At 41.0% G+C, this 22492-nt stretch overlaps 1 protein-coding gene across 2 annotated transcripts in view; it reads left to right on the top strand.

Moving 5' to 3' along the window:
- cep57l1 (centrosomal protein 57, like 1) overlaps positions 1 to 22492 on the top strand; it is a 59939-nt gene that overhangs the window by 27158 nt on the left and 10289 nt on the right. For both annotated transcript variants that reach the window (XM_080192878.1, XM_080192879.1), the window contains 4 exons: positions 2441 to 2518; positions 13122 to 13214; positions 15235 to 15312; positions 20810 to 21075. In XM_080192878.1, the coding sequence (XP_080049004.1) occupies positions 2441 to 2518; positions 13122 to 13214; positions 15235 to 15312; positions 20810 to 21075 (515 nt within the window). The remainder of the gene's footprint in view (positions 1 to 2440; positions 2519 to 13121; positions 13215 to 15234; positions 15313 to 20809; positions 21076 to 22492) is intronic.

A 22492-nucleotide genomic window follows, 5' to 3' on the forward strand; every position in this document is an offset into this window, starting at 1 on the left:
TTGTATATCCTTTCTTTCAATTTGATACCATCATCATCTTCCTTAGTTAGCCAAGGATGGTGCATTCTTCTTGAAGTGTTTTCCTTTCTTTATCTTTTGAGAATTATGAAATATCTCCATGTATGTCTACCATAGCATCTCTATCATCTTGCCTATGAACCTATTATTGCCACTTAACCTGTTCTATCTTCATACCCATGTAATGCCTTCATTTAATTTTTTTAAAGCACTAGTTTCAGACCCAAATTTCTCACCTTCCAACTGAATGTGAATATTTGTCATGTCATGATCACTCTTTCCCAGAGGATTCTTTACCGTGAGGTCTTTCATTAATCCTGTTTCATTTTCCTTTACTGGATCTAAACTAGTTTGTTCCCTGGATTAGTTCCAAAATGTATTGTTCTAAGAAACTGTACCAATTACACTCTGAGCTCATCCTGCAAGATAGTTTTGCCAATTTGATTCATCAATCTATAAAGTATTTAAAATCTACCATTATTGTGATTCCTTTCTTACAAGTTCCCATTATTTTGGCACAGACAAGAAGGGCCAAAAGGCCTGTTTCGGAGCTGTAATTTCCTATGGTTCTATTTCTTGATATTTAAACTCTAATATGTACTGTAGGGGCTATAAACCACTTTCACCAGCCACTTCGTCCTCTGATTCGAAATCATTTCTCCTTACTGTACTGGTCTCATCTTTTATTAACAGAGCCATCCCATCTCCTTTTCCTTTCTTTTCATTCCAAAATGTCAAATACTTGTGAGTCTTTACGTTCCAGCTTTACCACATTGCAGCCATGTTTCTATAATAGCTAGAATATAATTTTTTTTTGTGGTATCAATTCATCCATCTTGTTTTAGATGCTGTATGTATTCAGATAAGGGGTTTTTAATCTTGTTTTTTTCCTATTTTTCTTTACCCTGATTTTATTTGCTGATGTACTCTTATGTTTGTATGCTTTCTCCCTTCCAATCACATCTGGTTTTCATTACCTATATTGTCAAAAGTACCATTGCCTTGACCTTTTAACTTTCCAAGTTGCCCAACTACCCTGTTGATTTAAAACCTCCTCTATAGTTCTAGTTCTGTGATTCATCAATATTCTGGTCCCAGCTTGGTTCAGGTGAAGGCCATCCCAAGGGTTCATCTCCTTTTTATCCAGTACCGTTTGTTCATCCTCTCTGCAGTTCCTGCTCTCATTCACATAAGTTGTGAGAACTTCCAACCTGTTGGATAATTGCAAGCACTAATGCTACTCCATTCCTAACTTCTGGATCTCCATGCCAACCTCACTCAATGTCACATTCTCCTAACTCTGACCATGGATCAAATCTTAAGTACCTGCTTAAGGGGTGTAACTGTCCCCTGAAATAAAATGTCCGGATAACATTCTCCCTCCCTGATGGAACACAGTGTCTGAAGCTCAGAATCCACCTGATCAACTCTGAGGTGATGTTCCTTGAGCTTCAGATGCATTACTGTAGATCACCACAGTTCACCTGCCTCACATGCTACAGCTGCAACACATTACCTGCCTTGCTTGCTCTATACTGTATTTAATTGTAACTAATTAGGTTTCAGGTTTAGAAGTAATCACTCAACTGTTTGTATTTATACCAAGTAGTTTAACTATTTAAGCTAAATTTAATGCAATATTTACATTGATCACATTTGTTAAGCCTGCATTTACAGGGATAAAGTCTTGAACTCACCAATTGCCTACCTCCTCACAAAATTAAAGTTTTACGCACTCACCAACGACTGGAGGCTGAAAAGAAAAGCAGCACTTCATCTCTCCATGCCCCGTCCCACAGCAAGTTCCAATTGAGCACTCCTACCTCATCATGCTCAGACCTCCAACTTTCTAAGAATCATGCCTGAAAATTGGAAAAAGGTGCAGAACACTTGATAAATATTCAAGAAAGCACTTGTTGGATAGTAATCAAAACTATTGTAACATTTAAGAATTTGGTGAACATTGTCTGGTCTACTACCAATGTTCACCTAATGTGCTGTTGGCAGCATGCAAGTGAAGGAGGTGATCCCCTTTTCAGCAATAATGTTTACCTGGAGTTTTCAGATGCTAAGCAATGCCATCATTGATCATGCACAATCTTCATCTTTCATTTGCTAATAGGCCTCATTTAATTCTCGGCATTGCCAGCCTCCATATGAGCACTGTTCTCCTAGCATCCCAACTGCCAACATAAAAATAACAATGAAAACATAGAAGTTTTCAGTTCAAATCTCAACTGCAGTATGAACCAACGGGTTGCCAAAATATCTAGTTTTTGTTTGTTTGGTTGTATTCACTGCCAAGAAATACAGTACATGAAGGTGACCACTTTTTATTTTCCCCACCGTAATTTTATGAACTGCTGCGTTCAGTTTTAAATGCTATCGCTTTTTGATTGGTGTAAATATCTTTCAACTCTAGAGTAAAATCAACGAACTGGAACAGAAACTTCAGGAAGAAGAACATCAGCGTAAACTGATCCAAGATAAAGCAGCTCAGGTGAGTGGAATAGCCTGATGCTTCATAGTAGTTTTGAAGAATAGTGTAACCCTCTGAATGGGGGATGTCGTATTAGGCTCACTGTCCCATTTGGATTATTACTGCAGTGCATTATTACAATGTTGTGCTTGAGAGTGAGAAAGTGGAAATTCTGTACAAAATGTTTGCTCCCAGACCACACGCTTCTGAAACTATTTCTATCTATTAATAAATCCCTTTAAGAGGGAGAACTAATACACATCAAACACTACAAAGATAATTCAGTTTAACTTTTGGGGAAATCCAGTAGAACATAATTCTTATTTCAGTAATTAAGTTGAGGTGTAGCAGAAAGTGTTACTTTTTCAAGGGAAAGTCTGAACTGCAAATGACGCTAACAGCTATTCCAATGTTGATAAACTGGCTAATATATTTCTTTGAAAAATAGAATGCTTGTATTTCAGAACAGCAGTTGGCTTGGGATGTGGTACAATTACTTGCAATTAAATGGAGCAGATTGAAATGCTCAAGTTTTACTCTTGTGGACAATTTGAGCACCTTGATCAAGAACAGCTGATATTATATATACTATAATATAAATGTATGATCTAGTGTTTTGTGCATTTTGTCTATCGTAGTTTGGGCATTGCACTTACCTAAACGTGAATGACTATCATTTGATTTGTTGCAGTGCAAACCTGGTATTTGCCAATTGGAAGCAGACAAAACTGGTTCAATGAAAACTGCTAAGGCCGTATTAAAACAACTAATTGACGATTAATGGCCACCGAAATGTAGCAATAAAAGGAGAAAAGAAGATGCAATGAAATTGCTTCTCATTTTTTGAAAATTCTTTTCAGCTGCCAGTTTTCTTCTCTAAATTGAGAACTTGCTACTGGGAATAAAATTTGCATCATAATAAAGTTATGAGTAATTACAAATTTTACCAATAAATTAAACTTGCTTATACAATTGTAATTGTGGTGGTAGAAATGCCCTCCTCAATATTTTGCAAAATGATGTGCCTGTCTGAGAACAGTGTGTTGTTATTTATGTGTGGAAAAACCACTAGGTAAAGGATGACTTGAATAGATATAGGCAGGTATGTAATGCAGTGGGCAAGTTTCCAAGCTAACATTCTTGTATATGAGAACTTGCTGATTGGCTACCAAGGCTTATATTATCTTCTCTTTGCAAGTTGCTCCTATCTTTCTTAAGGGTTACTTCACTGTGCTTGGACTGGAACCTTCCTGCTCTATGATGATGACTCTGCAGTATGCAGCAGGCCATGCATCTTGAAACTTGTAGGACATCCTTTGATGTATGCATTCGCCTGAAACTGCTTAAACATTCAATGTGGTTGTTGAACACTGGTAGATTCAAGCACCTTGTTATATGTTAATCTGGTATCCTTCAATGCCATGAGGTGGTGTGGGATATGACTGCAGAGGACAGCCTTGAGAATGGTAGTTTCCTTGATACTTTGCGCTGGTAATATTTTAGGCACAATGGACTCCCTTAAAATGATCATAGTGAAGCATGGATGTGATAATCAAGAGTGGTACAATTACTAGGCTAGTAATCCAAAAGCCCAACTTAATGCTCTGTAGGGATAGGTTCAAATCCCACTATGTAGCTGGTAGAATTCCAATTAATTAATAAATCTGTGATTAAAAGCTAGTCTTAATGTGGTGATTGCTGTAAAAAAAATCTATCTGCGTTACTAATGTTCTTTCAAGTTTGAATCCAAATCCCCACAATGTGATCACTTCTTAATTGCCCTCTATAAAGCCAATTTGAATCCAACTGCTACAGAAAAGTTGTGAAGGAAATAACCTGATAGACCAGTTGTCATTGGTTAGGCACTGTAAATGACAACAGCACTTCCTGCCCAGTTGATCCTGCAAAGACATACTTGCTAACATTTGCAGCCTTGTGCCAAAATTGGGAGAGCTGTCCCACAGACTAGTCAAGGAACAACCTAATAGTCATACTTACCAAATCATACCTGACACCTCCATTACCATTCCTGGTTATGTCTTGTCCCACTGGCAGAGGTGGTGGTGCAGTGGTATATAGTGAGGAGGGAATTGCCCTGACAGTCTTTGATATTACATTTCAGGGCATAAATTTGTAGCTTTGAAACAGTTAGCTAGACAATGGAAGTATTGATTTATGGGGATGGGAGGTCACCTGATTGAAACTGATTTCAGATCATGCATTCTTTTATGCTAAGAACCAGGGAGGGACAGATCTGTGAGCCAACAGGGCAAGTGGGACCATTCTCCAACAAGATGAACATTTTACTTGCCTAGCCAGCCAACCCAGGCAGTGTGCGAAACAGCCTAATTTGTTTTCATCTCCAAAGCTTTTCCTTGACAAAACTTGGCCACAATTTCATCCAAAGAATCATGGGAGAAAATCTATCCAGGCCTCTTAACTTGCATCTGTGAAGGAATGGTATATTTGGACACTAATTTAATGTGTATTTTCTTTTACTAATAACCTAAATGTAAATTCATCTTTACTTATGTGAATGTCTGTCTGCATGAGTCAGTGAGTGTGTTTCTTTGCTTTCACATTTTGGGGTGTTTTGTGAATTAAACTCATGCTGTCTTCTGATTTGTTTATTATTGAAAATCACAACACAAAAATGTTTAAAATACTCCCGTTGAAACATGCCCTGAAATTTACGCTCCCCCACTGCTGTGTTTTTAGGTGGGGAGGAACATGAAATTACAGGAACAGGATTCTCTCTGGGTTCCCACCTGCCTTGACCACACAGCAATTTTGCACTGAGGTGGGCAGGTATTGAAGACTTGTGCTCCAGAACTAGCCATGCCTCTAGCTAAACTATTCGAGTACTGCTGCAATGCTGGCATCTCTCTGGCATTTAGAAAATTGCCCAGGTTTGTCATGTCCATGAAAAGCAGAACAAATCAAATCCAGCCAATTACAGCCCCAAAATCCTACTCTTGATTATCAGCAAAATGATGGAAGTTGTTATCAACAGTGCTGTTAAGTGGCACTTACACAGCAATAACCTGCTCACTGGCATTCAGTTTTGGTTTTGCCAGGGCCACTGAATTCCTGTTCTTTTACAGCCTTGGTCCAAACTTGAACAAAAGAGCTGAGCTCAAGGAATGAGGTGAAAGTGATTGCCCTTAACATCAGGCAGCTTTTGACTGGGTTTGGCATCTGAGCCCTAGCAAAACAGAGTCATTGGTAACCAAGGATTAAAGTCTCCATTGGTTGGAGTTGTACCTAGCATAAAGGAAGGTTTTTGGGGTTTTGGAGGCACTCATTGGACACCACTGCAAGTGTTCCTCAGAATAGTGTTCTGGGCCTAACTCTCTCTCCAGCCATGTGGTCAATGAACTTCCCTCTGTCATTAGGTCAGGAGAGGGGTTGTCATTGATTGCAGCAAATACTGAAGCTCTGTATCCATGTGCAGCAAGACCAGGGCACAATTCAGGCCTGAGCTGATAAATGGCAAATAGCATTTGTGTCATATGAGTACCAGGCAATAATTGTCTCCAACAAGAGAGAATTGAACCATATCGTCTTACATTTGACAACATTACCTTCAGCCAATCCCACTCAAGATCAACATCCTGAGGGTTAACATTGACCAGAAACTGAATTGGACCAGCCATTTAAACATGGTGGCTACAATAGCAGGTCAGTGGCTGGGATCTCTATGCTAAGTAACTCAACTTCTGACTCCTTAAAGCCTGGCCACCAACTCGAAGACCCAGGTTAGACTGTGCTCCGCCTGTCTGGATGAGTGCAATTCGACCAACATTCTCGAAGCTCAACATCATCCAGGATGATCACCTAATCCGTTTCCAGCCACTGCCTTAAACATTCACTCCCTTCACCACCTATCTGAGTGGCAGCAGTGTTGTTTTGTTTTAGTCATTTATGGGATGTGGGCATTGCTGGCTAGGCCAGCAATTATTGCCCATCCCTGGTTGCCCTTCAGAAAGTTGCAGTGATCTGACTTCTTGAACCACTGGAGCCCCTGAAGTGTGGGTAAACCCACAGTGCTGTTATGGAGGGAGTTCCAAGATTTTTGACCGAGTGACAGTGAAGAAAAGGTGATATATTTCCAATTCAGGATGGTGAATGACTTGGTAATGAACCTCCAAGTAGTGATGTTCCCAAGTATTTGGTGCTCTTGTCATTTCCAGATGGTAAAAATCATGGGTTTGGAAGTTTGTATTGCCAAAGGAATGTTGGTGAGTTCCTGTAGTGCATCTTGTAGATGGTACTCCCTGTTGCCATGGTTCGTCAGTGGTGGAGGGAATGAATGCTGTCCCTTCCACAAACAATCAAGTGGGATGCTTTGTCCTGGTGGTATCAGGCTTCTGCAGTGCACTCTTCCAGGCAAGTGGAGAATATTCCATTACGTGGCTTTTGCCTTCTAGATGGTGGACAGGCTTTGGGCAGTCAGGAGAGAGTTAGTTGCAACAGATGCCTAGCCTCTGGCCTACTATTGTAGCCACAGTACTTATATGGCTAATCCAGTTCAATTTCTGGTCACTGGTAATCGCCAGGATGTCAATAATTGGGATTCAGTGATTGTAATGCTATTGAATGCCAAAGGATGATGGCTAGATTCTTTCTTGTTGGAGATGATCATTGCCTGGTACTTGTGGGGCATGAATGTTACTTGCCATTTGTCAGCCCAAGCCTGAATATTGTCCTGGCCTTGCTTCATTTGGACATGGACTGCTTGCGTTTCTGAAGAGTCATGGGTGGTGTTAAACATCGTGCAATCATCACGGAACATCCCACTTCTAATGGAGGAAAGGCCATTGATGAAGCAGCTGGAGATGGTTAGGCATAGGACACTACCCTGAGGAATTCCTGTAGTCATATCCTGGAGCTGACTTGCCAACTACACAATCATCTTCCTTTGTGCCAGGTATTACTCCAACTAGTGGAAGGTTTTCCCATTGACTTCAGTTTTGCTTAGGCTTCTTGATGCTACCTTGATGTCAAAGGCAGTCATTTTCACCTTGCCTCTGGAATCAGCTTCTTTTGTCCATGTTTGAACCGAGGCCAGGAGTGGCAAAACCCAAACTGAGTGTCAGTGAACAGGTTATTAAGCAAATGTGGCTTGATAGTGCTATTTATGACCCCTTCCATCTCTTTACTGATGATCAAGAGTAGATTGATGAGGTGGTAATTTGCTGGGTTGGGTTAGTCCTGTTTCCCAGGACGTAGCTGGGCAATTTACCATATTGCTAGGTAGTGTGCATTATATACAAGATGCACTGCAGCAACTCGACAGATTTCTTTCCTTGGCACCTTCAAACTCTCAACCTCTGCCACTTAAAAGAGGCAGCAAACGCAAGGGGAAACCATGCCTTTAAGTTCCTTTCCAAAGCATGTCCCAACTTGCAACTGTGATATCATTCCTTCACCTTTGCTAGCTCAAAACCTTGGAACACCCTTCTTAACAGCTTGTGCATGCACCTAAACCAGGTGGACTTCAGTGCTTTAAGATGGCAGCTCCTCACCAGTTTTTGGAGGTCAATTAGGAATGTGCAACAAATACTGGCCTTGTCAGTGCCTTTTATACCCATAAAAACCTCAAAGGTTTGAAAACTGTAGCCTTTTTTCAATAGCAGATCAAAGAGCGATATAAGAACATAAGAACATAAGAACATAAGAAATAGGAGCAGGAGTAGGCCATCTGGCCCTTCGAGCCTGCCCCGCCATTCAATAAGATCATGGCTGATCTGTCGTGGCTCAGTTCCACTTTCCCGCCCTCTCCCCATAACCCTTAATCCCCTCTCTTATCAAAAACCCATCAACCCGCTTCTTAAAAATATTTAGCGAGGCAGCCTCCACCACTTCAACGGGCAGAGAATTCCAGAGATTCACCACCCTTTGAGTGAAGAAGTTCCTCCTCAACTCCGTTCTGAACCGCCCCCCCTTTATCTTGAGGCTGTGCCCCCTAGTCCTACTGTCTTTTTTGAGCGGGAAGAGTCTTTCCACCTCTATCCTATCCATCCCATTCATCATCTTATACGTCTCAATGAGATCTCCCCTCATTCTTCTAAACTCTAACGAGTACAAGCCTAGTTTATTCAGCCTCTCCTCATAGCTCAACCCCCTCAACTCCGGTATCAGCCTAGTAAACCTCCTCTGCACTCCCTCCAAGGCCAAAATATCCTTGCGCAGGTGCGGCGCCCATGGAAGAAATATGTAAAAAAATTAAGAATGGAACTATTTCTGACAATTGTGGGGCTATGAATGAGATTTAGGATGGTAGCAAGAGAAATTTTTTAATGTGGAATTGTGAGGTTGGGTAATTGATGTCCAGGGTCAGTGCTTGAGGCAGAAATGGTCAATATTCAAGATTAGATCAGATGAAGAGTCAGTGGAACTGATTGATAAAACAACTAGACCTCTTTGTTGATCCAGAGAATAAATGCTAATGTGGGTTCATTAGGCTAAAGTGCCTGCTTCCGTATTGTAGCTCATATATTTGTACAGACAATGACGTGACATCCTTAATTAGAACAGATCATTAGACTTACAATATGTCAATGACTATTATGGCCCATACTGCAAGTGACATTTGGACAACTTCAGCCCCTTCAGCTCTGCTTACAAAAGGATTGGGATCTCAGTCAACATCAGCAAAACCAAAATGCTCCTCTAGTCCTCCCCTAGTCAAGCACCTGCACCTCTAGCTATTGTTATTGATGGAGACACTTTTAAGTCATTGACCACTTCTCATATCACTTTTCAAGTTTGCTGATGACACCACCACAGTGGGTCGGATCTCAAACAATGACAAGACTGACTACAGGAATGAGATATAGAACCTGGTGAATTGGTGCAGCAACAATAATCTGTCCCTCAATATCAACAAAATGAAGGAGATAGTCATCGACTTCAGGAAGCGTAGTGGAGAACATGCCCCTGTCTACATCAATGGGGACGAAGTAGAAATGGTTCAGAGTTTCAAGTTTTTAATTGTCCAGATCACCAGCAACCTGTCCTGGTATCCCCACGCTGACACTATAGTTAAGAAAGTATACCGACAAGGCTTCTATTTTCTCAGAAGACTAAGGAAATTTGGCATGTCAGCTATGACTCTCACCAACTTCTACAGATACACCATAGAAAGCATTCTTTCTCATTGTATCACAGCTTGGTATGGCTCTTGCTCTGTCCAAGACTGTAAGAAACTACTAAGGGTTGTGAATGAAGCCCAGTCCATCTCACAAACCAGCTTCCCATCCGCTGACTCTGTCTTCCTGCTGCCTTGGAAAAGCAGCCAGCATAATTAAGGACCCCATGTACCCAAAACACACTCTCTTTCATCTTTTTCTGTGAGGAAAAATATACAAAAGTCTGAAGTCATATACCAAGAGCAGCTTCTTCCCTGCTATTGTCAGACTTTTGAGTGGACCTATCTCACATTAAGTTGATCTTTCTCCAGACCCTAGCTATGACTGTAACACTACATTCTGCACTCTCTCCTTTCCTTCTCTATGCTTTGTCTGTATAGCATGCAAGAAACAATACTTTTAACTGTATACCAATACATGTGACAATAATAACTCAATTCAGGTATCTTGCCAGCTGAAAGGAAAGAGGGAGAGCAGAACCTGGGCTTGAGAACCACCCCCATAGGACTTGCTGTGTCATCTGAGGACACTAGAAACCATGAAGGTGGCAGATGTCATCCTTGTTTTGAGAGGCTGACCGCGAGACATGTGGGTATAGCAAGATTCTATGAACTGCATAAAACAATGACACATTTGTTATCACTGATAATGTTCAAGGGAAAAGTTTTGGCCAGGAAATCAATGAACTTCACAAAGTACCTTTGGGTCTATATCTATCTGTATATACACACACTTGAATAGTGATCGTAGATTCAGCTTAATATCCCATCAAAGTCAACTCTCTTCACCAAAAGTGTTATTTTGTTGTACTTTATTCAAAGAATGACTAGTTTGTTCAAGGTCAGTGACCTTTTTTAGGGTGAAAGTTATGATCTGCATTAGTCCACTGTGTATTTTCTGATAAAAGAATTCTCGAGCTGATCGTGCTTAAGATCCATAAAATAGTGAAACAATTATACATTATATACAAGTTGAGTCAAATGTTTAGTAAGAATCATCCACAGCCTTTATTTTTAGCTCCCTCCTGAAGGAAACTGTAAATTCATGATTCCATGAGTTTGGATGACAAAATGACTGCTTCTGATATTTGATCTAATAATGGTCTAATATAAGCATCATGATGGGATTTGAACCTGTTGCCCCAAAGTATTAACTTGGGCCTCTGAATTCAGTGAAATTACCACTACACCATCATTTTCCCTTGACAAAAGAAGCATCAACATGAGGAAAAGTTTTTTTTTTACGCAGGGAGTGGTTAAGATCTTGAATGCACTGTCTTCCACCATATACTCAGACAGATTCAATGACAGCTTTCAAACAGGAAATGGATAATTATTGGAAGAAAAAAATGCAGGAGAAAAAGTGGGCCAAAAGTGAGCCCATTGCTCTAGGTAAATTCTTGCAAAGAGCTGGTACAGACACATCAAGCTCAATGGCTGCCTCCTGTGGTGTACCTATGACTCCTCACAGAGATGTGAGGGATAGATTTATTACACAGAATGGTAGGTGTCTGGAACTCACTGCCAGAGTGGTGGTACAGGCAGATAGGATAGAGGAGTTTAAGGGCTATTAGATGAGCAGATGAATATGCAAGGAATAGAGGGGTATGAACCAAGGGCAGGCAAGTAGGGATTAGTTTAACTTGGCATCATGTTCAGTACAACATCATGGGCTGAGGGGCCTGTTTCTATGCTGCATCATTCTATATTCTTTGTAACCATTAACATCAAAAGCTGATCAATAATTTTTCAGACTTCCAGCATTGTATTTGATAATTTTTCATTGCTGTTTATGAAATCATCTTGAGTACAAAATGTTTGCTACATTCTTGGATACATCAACAGCACTTAAAAATAATGTGAAATGGTCTGTAAATATTTCTTTAAAAATATGAAATTTCCCTCTTCAGTCATGAGTTTTGGATGATTATTTTCCGTTTTGTAAATTTTTCTAATATTCATTCCCGGGAAATGGTGACTAGGCCAGCATTTATTGCCCATACTAATTACCCTTGAATTATGTGCTTGCTAGGCCATTTCAGAAGGCATTTTAAGAATCAACCACATTGCTGTGGGTCTGGAGTCACATGTAGGACAGATTGGGAAAGGGTGGTAGATTTCCTGCCCTGAAGGACATCAGTGAATCAGATGGATTTTTAAGGGCAATGTTTCCTGCTCATCGAGACTATTAATTCCAGATGTTTTATTGAGTTTAAATTTTACCATCTGCCACGGTGGGATTCAAACCCAGGACCCCAGAGCATTCCCCTGGGTCTCTGGATTACTAGTCCAGTGACAATACCACTACACCACTGCCTTCTGCTGCATTCTATAGTAGAATTATTGAAGCATGAAGAATGAAAATGTACTTGATAATGATAGATGAAATCTAAATCTAAAATAAATGAAATCTAATGGGCCAAATGGCCTCCTTCGCACTTTAGTGATCCTATTCTATGATTCTATGATGCTGGATGTTTCTGTAACACGTCTGTCTTCACCATTCAGAAATTGTGAATGTTTTTTTTCACTCTAATTTGCATGACTTAGTATTTTGATTTTGTATAAAAATTCTTTTTTTTTGCAGAATGCACCATTAGCAATAAATTGCTTTACCAATTGTTAAATGGCTCCCATGTTTTGGGTGCGTGAGAATTTTTATGGCTACGTGCATTTATATATATCTAAGTAAATATGAGTTCTTTATTGAAAGCACTGTACCAAGCTTAAGGTTGCCAACTGTGATTAAATGTATTCCTGGAGGTTTCATCATATGGCTTGCCTCCACATTCCAGTCATTTGTGGGCCAACACACCCATCCTTATGACGCACTACCAATTTGCCAATTGGAAAGCAAAAAGACTCATTACTCAACTCAATGATGCTCAACTGTCGGCTAAACAGCTTTTTGTTCCCTGATTTTTAATACTTGGTAGAGAGAAATTTTCAAAGAAAATGACAAAACAATATATTTTTTAATGTCCCTGTGATTTTTCTCAAGGGTTGTACACAGCAGCTTCAATTCCTGGAGACTCCAAGCCAGTCTTGGTGGCAACTCAAGGATACCAAACTATATTTGAAGTGGTGTGATAGAGTAAATCATTCACAATATATGTCATGAAAACTTCTGCATGTCATTCCGTTGTGTTTATTTAATAATTAAGAGCAAAATACAGTGATACTGGAGATTTGAAATTAAACGTCCAAAAATAGGATTCAAAGTACAAAGGAATCAGTACTTGATATGTTACCTCTGTTTCTCTCTCTACAGATACTGCCTGACCTGCTGAGTATTTCCAACACTTTCTGTTTTTATAATAGCTGTGCTGGCAAGTGCCAACCAGGAACTAAACAGCAATGTTTAGCAGCATGGGGTATATAGCCCGTGAGGATTGTGCAATGTTTCATTGTTTAGATAGAAAACACACACTTTAGGAATTCTTTTTAAGAACTTTTTTTGCTTCTTTCCAGCTTCAGACGGGACTTGAACTGAACCGAATACTTCTAGGATCCTGTTCTGTGAAAAAGAAGAAGAAAATCAAGAAAAAGAAAGACATTGCGAAGGTGTGGGAGGAAATTACTAGAATTGCCTGTAAATGGATGCAATGGCAACTGTTACTGCATTTTCATGAATTTACTTTCAACAAAGCTTTGCCTAATTCTGTTCATATTATTTGATGTTCTTGAAAGCTTGGTGCTATACCAGGACAGATGACGCAGACCCTTGCTTTATTGGCGGCATATAGGCTATAATGCATATTTGTGCATTTCATGTGACTTGCTCAGGTTGAGGTAAAATTTTCCCCCAGTATTGGGGCAGGAACAGAGGTGTGTAATCTAGTAACGTGCCCAATTTGGATCAGGGCCTGTTAACCTTGTTAACGAGTTTATTAGCTTGCTAAGGGCCAGTTTGATATTTTTGTGGGGAGGCACAGGTTCCACGATGGAACAGTTCAAGTATCAGTACTGGAGGAGACTGCGCCTATCCATTAACACTATCCCACTATATTCTGAAGATCAGCGATGTTCTATTTGCAGAAACAAATGGTGGCTTGCATGTCATGGATTTGTCTCCGTTGCTGAATTCTCACTGGAGCAGAGCATCATGAATGGCACTTGCATTGCCATCAAGGTCTAGTAAAAGGCCAGTGAGATTCTGCAACGAAGATACTTCTCACTTTCTCAATGTTCAGCTGGTATGTGACAGAATGAGACTTTTATACCTGCAAATTGCCTTGACTACATTGTTGTCTGGCAGTAGCTCTTCCTGTCATACTGAAACTCTATGGATGGATTCCTAGGGGACAAGGGATATCACAAGTGCAATATTCAGACTCATAGAATCTATACAGTACCCAAGGAGGCTACTCGGCCCATTGAGTCTGTACCGACCACAATTTCATGCCGGCCCTATCCCCAAATATTTACCCTGCTAATCCCCTTGACAGTAGGGGCAATTTAGCATGGCCAATCAACCGAACCCACACATAGTAGAACACTACAGCACAAACAGGCCCTTCAGCCCACAAGTTGCACCGATCATATCCATACCTACCAGGCCATAGAACTATCTGTAACCCCCAATCCCATTAAATCCCATGTACTCGTCCAGAAGTCTTTTAAAAGACCCCAGCGAGTTCGCTTCTACCACCACCGACAGCAGCTGATTCTACTCACTCACCACCCTCTGAGTGAAAAACTTACCCCTAACATCTCCGCTGTACTTGCTTCCCAGCACCTTAAACCTGTGTCCTCTCATAGTGACCATTTCAGCCCTGGGAAATAGCCTCTGAGAATCCACCCTATCTATACCCCTCAACATTTTATAAACCTGTGTCAGGTCGCCTCTCAACCTTCGTCTCTCCAGGGAGAAGAGACCTAGCTCCCTCAACCTATCTTCATAAGGCATGCCTCCCAATCCAGGCAACATCCTTGTAAATCTCCTCTGCACCCTCTCAATAGCTTCCACATCCTTCCTGTAGTGAGGCGACCAGAACTGCGCACAGTACTCCAAGTAGGGTCTGACATCTTTGGACTGTGGGAGAAGCACCTGGAGGAAACCCCTGCAGACACAGAGAATTTGCAAACTCAACATAGACAGTCACCCAAGCCGGGAATTGAACCAGGTTCCTGGAGCTGTGAGGCAGCAGCACTAACCACTGTGCCACCATGCCGCGCTACAGCAAGTAATTAGAAAAGCAGTTAGATTGTTGGCCTTTATTGCAAGGGAAATAGAGAATAAAACTAAGGAAGTCTAGTTATTGCTGTGCAGGGGATGGATGAGATCACATTTGGAGTACTGTGTAGTTTTCACCTTTATTTAAGAAGGGATATACCTGCAGGTAGTGCAGAGAAGGTTCACTCAGTTGATTCCTAGTGGTGGAAGTAATATAAATGGTACGTTTTTCTGCTTCTCACTGACTTTCTTATTTTTATATATTTGACTGACTAAAACTAGTAATGTCAAACTGTAATGTCCAACACCGTCCGTATTTTGCTCTTGCATTTTAAAGAAGCTCTTCAACATTTATCACTATCTGCCTTTGGCTCTTTTTTTAAAATAAGGAATCTTTTGTTTTTGCAGAGTGAAATGAGAGAAAAAGCCTCTTGGTCACCACGTGTTAGGGCACGCCTTGCTGAATTTCCATTCGTCGCTGGCACAGTAAGTTTAGAAAGTGAAGTTTTAGGACATGTCTGTTCTTGCACAGAGAAAAGACAGAACAAGAGTCATTGTAACTTCAAGCACCATTGATGTTCTAGGGAAGGTAATGATAAGAGAGATATGGCACTGGATCAAATTGTACCAATTTATTTTTCTGCTTATTATTGCCAAGGATATGAAAACAAAGCTGACTAAGGTGAATGGCGAAATTAGATTGAGGGGTTAGAAAAGTAGAGATGCAATGGAGCACATTTAAGAGGATGTTTCATAATACTTAGCAAAGATAAATTAAAGGTTAAAGTTTATTTATTAGTGTCACAAGTAGACTTACATTAATGCTGCAATGTAGTTACTGTGAAAATCCCCTAGTTGCCACACTCCAGCGCCTGTTTACGTAAGAACATAAGAACTAGGAGCAGGAGTAGGCCATCTGGCCCCTCGAGCTTGCTCCGCCTTTCAGTAAGATCATGGTCGATCTTTTTGTGGACTCAGCTCCATTTACCGACCCACTCACCATAACCCTTAATTCCTTTACTGTTCTAAAATTTATCTATCCTTGTCTTAAAAACATTCAATGAGGTAGCCTCAACTGTTTCACTGGGCAGGGAATTCCACAGATTCACAACCCTTTGTGTGAAGAAGTTTCTCCTCAACTCAGTCCTAAATCTGCTTCCCCTTATTTTGAGGCCACGTCAACCTAGTTCTTGTTTTGCCCATCAGTGGAAAAAACTTCCCTGCTTCTATCTTATCTATTCCCTTCATAATCTTATATGTTTCTATAAGATCTCCCCTCATTTTTCGGAATTCCAATGAGTATCACCCCGGTGTCTCCTCATAAGCCAACCCTCTCGACTTCGGAATCAACCTAGTGAATCTCCTCTGTACCCTCTCCAATGCCAGTCTATCCTTTCTCAAGTAAGGAGACCAAAACTGTACACAGTACTCCAGGTGTGGCCTCACCAGCATCTTATACAGCTACAACATAACCTCACTGTTTTTAAACTCCATCCCTCTAGCAATGAAGGATAAAATTCCATTTGCTTTCTTAATTACCTGCTGCACCTGCAAACCAACTCCTTGAGATTCCTGCACAAGAACACCCAGGTCCCTCTGCACAGCAGCATGCTGCAATTTTTACCATTTAAATAACAGTCCATTTTGCTATTATTCCAACCAAAATGAATGACCTCACATTTACCAACATTGTACTTCATCTGCCAGACCCTCGCCCACTCACTTAGACTATCTATTTCTCTTTGCAGACTTTGTGTCCTCTGCACACTTTGCTCTTCCATTCATCTTAGTGTCATCTGCGAATTTTGACACACAACACTTGGTCCCCAACTCATCTATGTAATGCGTAAACAATTGCAGTCCCAACACTGATCCCTGAGGCACATCACTAGTCACTGATCGCCAACCAGAAAAACACCCATTTACCCCCACTCTTTCCTCCATCCATGCTAATAGATTACCCATAACACCGTACACCGTTCTTATGTAGCAGTCTTTGTTGCGGCACCTTGTCAAATGCCTTCTGGAAATCCAGATACACCACGTACACCACAGGTTCCCCATTGTCGACTACACATGTAATGTCCTCAAAAAATTCCACCAAATTAATCAAACGTGACCTTTCCTTCATGAACCCATGCTGCACCTTACCAATGGGACAATTTATATCTAGATGCCTGGCTATTTCTTCCTTGATGATAGATTCAAGCATTTTCCCTACTACAGAAGTTAAGCTAACCGGCTTATAGTTACCTGCCTTTTGTCTAACTCCTTTTTCAAACAGTAGTGTCACATTTGCTGTTTTCCAATCTATGGGAACCACTTCAGAGTTCAGCAAATTTGGTGAATTACCACTAGTGCATTTGCTATTTCTTCCGTCATCTCTTTTAGTACCCTGGGATGCATTCCATCAGGACCAGGAGACTTGTCTACCTTTAGCCCCATTATCTTGCCCAACACCACCTTTTTCTTACCTGCCATAGCCTTCCTGTCATCAATTTTTGGCATGTTATTTGTGTCTTCCACTGTGAAGACCAACACAAAATACCTGTTCAATGCCTCAGCTATTTTCTCATTTCCAGTTATTACATCCCCCTACTTGTCCTTTAAAGGACCAATGTTTACTTTAGCCACTGTTTTTCATTTTATATGTTCGTAGAAACTTTTGCTATTTGTTTTTATATTTTGAGCTAGTTTACTCTCATAATCCGTCTTACTTTTCTTTATAGCTTTTTCATGGCTTTCTTTCCCAATCCTCTAGGTTCCCACTAATCTTTGCCACTTTGTATGCATTTTCTTTCAATTTGATACCTTCCTTTATTTCTTTAGATATCCATGACTGATTATCTTTCTTTCTACAGTCCTTCTTTATCACTGGTATATACTTTTACTGAGCCCTGTGAAAGATCGCTTTGAAAATCCTCCCTGTTCCTCAATTGTCCCACCATAAAATTTTTGCTCCCACTCTACCTTAGCTAACTCCTCCCTCACCCCTTTATAGTCTCCTTTGTTTAAGCACAAGACACTGGTTTTGGATTTTACCTTCTCATGCTCCATCTGTATTTTAAATTCAGCCATACTGTGATTGTTTCTTCCAGGAGGATCCCTGACTGCTAGATCATTCGTTATTCCGGTCTCATTACACAGGACCAAATCTAGGATAGCTTGCTCCCTTGTTGGTTCCATTACGTAATGTTCAAGGAACCTATCATGGCTACATTTTATGAACTCCTCCTCGAGGCTGCCTTGACTGATCTGGTTTGACCAATTGATATGTAGATTAAAATCCCCCTTGATAATTGCTGTACCATTTTTACATGCATCAGTTATTTCTTTGTTTATTTCTTGCCTCTCCATGATGTTATTATTTGATGGCCTATAGATTACACCTATCACTGACTTTTTCTCCTTACTATTTCTAATTTCCACTCAAATGGATTCAACCTTTTTTTCCCATAGAACTTATATCATCTTGACTACCGCCCTGATGTCATCCTTAAATATCAGCATTACACCACCTCCCTTACCTTTCTGTCAGTCCCTCTGACCAGTTTGATACCCTTGGATATTCAGCTCCCAGTTGTGGCCATCCTGCAACCATCTCTCTGTAATGGCCACCAAATCATACTCATTCATGATGATTTGTGCTGTCAACTCATTTACCTTGTTTCGAATGCTACGAGCATTCAGATAAAGTGACCTTATGCTAGTTTTTGTACCTTTTTGAATTCTAACACTTCCATTAATAACATCTCCTGAGTTTTCCTTCCTTTTAATTTTTTCCTGATTTTTGATGTAGTTGGAACCTTCTTCCCATGTTTTGTCCTTGCTCCCTCCTTCTTGGACTCCTCACATAATAGGTTCCCATCCCCGTGGCATATTAATTTAAACTCTCCCCAACCGTTCTAGCAAACACTCCCCCTAGGATATCAGTCCCAGCCTTGCCCAGGTGTAACCTGTTCAATTTGTACAGGTCCCACCTCCCCCAGAACCAGTCCCAATGCCCCAGGAATCTGAAACCCTCTGCCTGACACCATCTCTTCAGCCACATATTTATCCGATATATCCTCTCATTTCTACTCTGACTAGCACGTGGCACCGGTAGTAATCCTGACGTCCGACTTCTTTATTTTTTTCCTAGCTCCCTGTATTCTGCTTTTAGGACCTCATCCTTTTTTTACCTATGTCATTTGTGCCTGGCTGAACATGTTCCTGTCACTCAATAATTTATGTCTTCATTGTCTCAGTTCCTGCAAATAAAAGATATGGCTAAAGGTACCCGCATGGACCCCAGTTATTGCTGTCTTTTTGTGGGTTATGTGGAATACTCCTTGTTCCTTTCCTACTTGGACCCGCTCCCACAACTCTTTCACCTTTACACTGATGACTGGATTGGTGCCACTTCATGCCCTCATCTGGATCTGGGAAAATGTATCAATTTTGCTTCCAATCTCCATCACTTACACATGGTCCATCTCTGACAGTTTCATTCCTTGATCTGTTTCCATTTCCGCTGATAGACTGACCACGAATCTTCACTACAAGTCCACTGACTCCCACCCTAATTCAACTACAGCTCTGGGTATCCTGCTTCTTGTAAAGAACCATCCTATTCTCCCAATTTCTCTGGCACTTTTGCATTTGAAAATGGCACTTGTGACATGTCTGCCTTTTTCCTTAAATGAGGTCCCCTCCTTCACTCTGCCCCCGTAGTTGGCAAAGCATCCAACTGGATCCGAACCATTTCCCGCACCTCAACCCACATCCCTTCCCCTCCCTCCAGAACCATGATAAGGTCACTCTGGTTCTCATTTTCCACACCACCAGCCCCTGTATTCAAGGATTCATCCTCCACCATTATTGCCAATTCAGCATGATGCCACCCCAAGTACATTTCCCCCCCACTTCTCCCACACACACCCCTCCATTCTGCAAGGTCTCCCTCCATGACACCATGGTCTACTCCATCACCTCCAACTCCTCGTCCCCTTCCCTATCACCTTCCCTTGCAATTGCAGAAGATGCTACACTGGCACCTTTCTCCCTACTCACCATACAAGACTCTCAATATTCTTTTCAGGTGAAGCAACATTTCATTTGTACCTTCTTCAGTTTGCTTTACTGTATTTGCTGCTCCCAATATGGTCTCTTCAGCATTGGGCAGACTAAATACAGACTCAGTCCTCAAGCATAACCCCAACCTTCCTGTCACTTGCCATTTCAACTCAGCATCTTGTGCTCATGCCCACATGTCTGTCCTTGGCCTGCTGCAATACTCCAGTGAAACCCAACACAAACTGAAGGAACAGCATCTCATCTCATCTTCCAGTAGGCATGTTACAGCCTTCAGGACTCAAAATGGAGTTCAACAACTTTAAACTGAAATCTTCCTTCTCTATGTTATCCTTTTATTATTTACATGTACAAAACATTTTTTTATCTCAGTACAAAAGCCCCCATCTGCCTCTCCTATTGGGCCATCTGTTACTTGTTCTTAGGTTTTGCTTTCACTGAGGATTGACTTTTCTCCTTTTACAACATTCTGATTTTTTTTAAATGCAACTATTAGCACCTCCTATAGCCCTTCACACTTCCTGTGTCTTGTGCTCTATACATCATTATTGCAATCTCTTCTAGCTCCCATGAATCACTGCCCTTCTCTTTTCTAACTGTTCCACCCCCACTTATACAGTAATCCATCAGTTTTCTCCCTCTCTTTCAAAGTTTATTTATAACTGAATTGGTGGTATTCTGTCAGCTAAAACTACAACTTGCAGCAGGAGTGTCCCATGTGAACATTAAAGCTGTTCTACATTAGGAGTTAACATGGTCTTCAAATTAATCACGTATCCTCAATATTTTGAGCAGCTGATCAACTCGTGTTCAATTCTATAGAAACTAAATCTGATGAGATTCTGGTGTGAAAGAAAGTGCCATATTTATTTTTGAATTCAGCCTTAAATTCACTGTTTCTGTGTTCAAGTCCATTAGTACCAGTCATTCTGTCACAGCAAATGTGCAGAATGTTTTCCATCTGATGAAACACTACAACACAATGATATCTGATGGAAGACAAAAGCTCCCAATGCAAAGGACTCTTAAGAATTTGCGAAAAACAACTTATGACAGTGCCAACGTGAAGAATGGGGATCTACATTATGTATCGTCCTATTCCTCCTCCTCTTCAGCAACTGAGGGGCTCTCTGAGATTCTCTTAGCACTGCAGGATGAGCTGGGCCAAATGAGCTTGTAAGTATAAGAAGCTAATTCTAGCCTATTGGTTGATTCAAGTTTCTTGGCAAAGTACTGGACTGGGGGGAGAAGACCTATCCAATTCTACTTCAAGTTGTTTTGACACTATTTATCTTCAATACATACAAATATATATATTGGGAGCAGGAGTTGGCCACCTCACAGAATTGTTACAGCTTCAAAGGAGGCCATTTGGCCCATTGTGTCTGTATCGACTCTTCAAATGAGCATCATGGCTTAATGCCACTCTCTTGCCTTTATACTGTGCTCCTACACATTGTTTCTATTCAAATAATCATCTAATGTCCTATTGAATGTGTTGATTGAACCTGCTTCCACCACACTTCCAGACAGCGCGTTTCAAACCCGAATCACACACTGTGTGAAAAAGATCATTCTAACATGCCATTGGAGACCTTCTGGGTCTGGTCCGGCATCATATTTACACCATCTGCCCCAGAGCCCATTTAGGTTCAATGCAATCAGTGGATTTTTAGTTGAAAAATTAAGCAGGAACATAACCCAGCCTTAATGCATGGTTTCTTGTGGGAGGTGATTTTTGTTTTGCATATTTTTGTTTAGCATGCTGTATTTTAGGAACACATTAGGAGTGCTAAACGAGGGATAGCTGTATGCTCTGAGATTTCTGTTCTGTAATGTAAACAATCCCAGGCTGTTCAACTTCACCATAATGATTGTAACATTTGCACAAAGACCCACGCAGAATGATCATCAAGGAAAGCTGAGAGTGACTTTGAAATTATTCAAATCTTCAGACGTACACGGAGCATTTCAAATGGAAAATTTTGGATTGTAAAGGATCTCTGTTTTTATCTAATCCTTGTTTGAAAAGAGCTGAAATCAGTTATTGTAAATAACAAATATCATGGGCAGAATGTTCCCCCACTAGCAGATTTGCAATCTGGTGGGACTAAAATTTCCTTGGATGGCCTTCCCACTCTCCCTGACTTCTCTGCAATTTTACAGTAGGACAGGCAAGGCCCAGGCCTGTGTGCCCTCCCTTACTTTACTTGAGGCCCTTAAGTGACCAATGAATGACCATTTAAGGGCCATTTCCTGCCCGCCCTTAATTTTCAGGTACATTGGAGATGCTTAGCAGTGGGAAGAAGCCTGGCAAGTGACCTTGTATGTGCCTCAGGTGGGAGATAATAGGGGGAAAACATATTCATCTTCTACATAACCTCCCTTCAATATCGCCCCTCCCCACCCCACAAAATTTATTTCTCAGTGTCACAAGTAGGCTTGCATTTGAAAAGTGGAAACTGGAGCACCCGGAGGAAATCCACGCAGACACAGAGAGAACGTGCAGACTCCACGCAGACAGTGACCCAAGTCGGGAATTGAACCCAGGTTCCTGGCGCTGTGAGGCAGCAGTGTTAACCACTGTGCCTCC

Source organism: Carcharhinus amblyrhynchos, chromosome 7, assembly GCF_965287045.1.
Source record: "Carcharhinus amblyrhynchos chromosome 7, sCarAmb.v2.hapA, whole genome shotgun sequence".
In the NCBI taxonomy this organism is placed as follows: domain Eukaryota; kingdom Metazoa; phylum Chordata; class Chondrichthyes; order Carcharhiniformes; family Carcharhinidae; genus Carcharhinus; species Carcharhinus amblyrhynchos.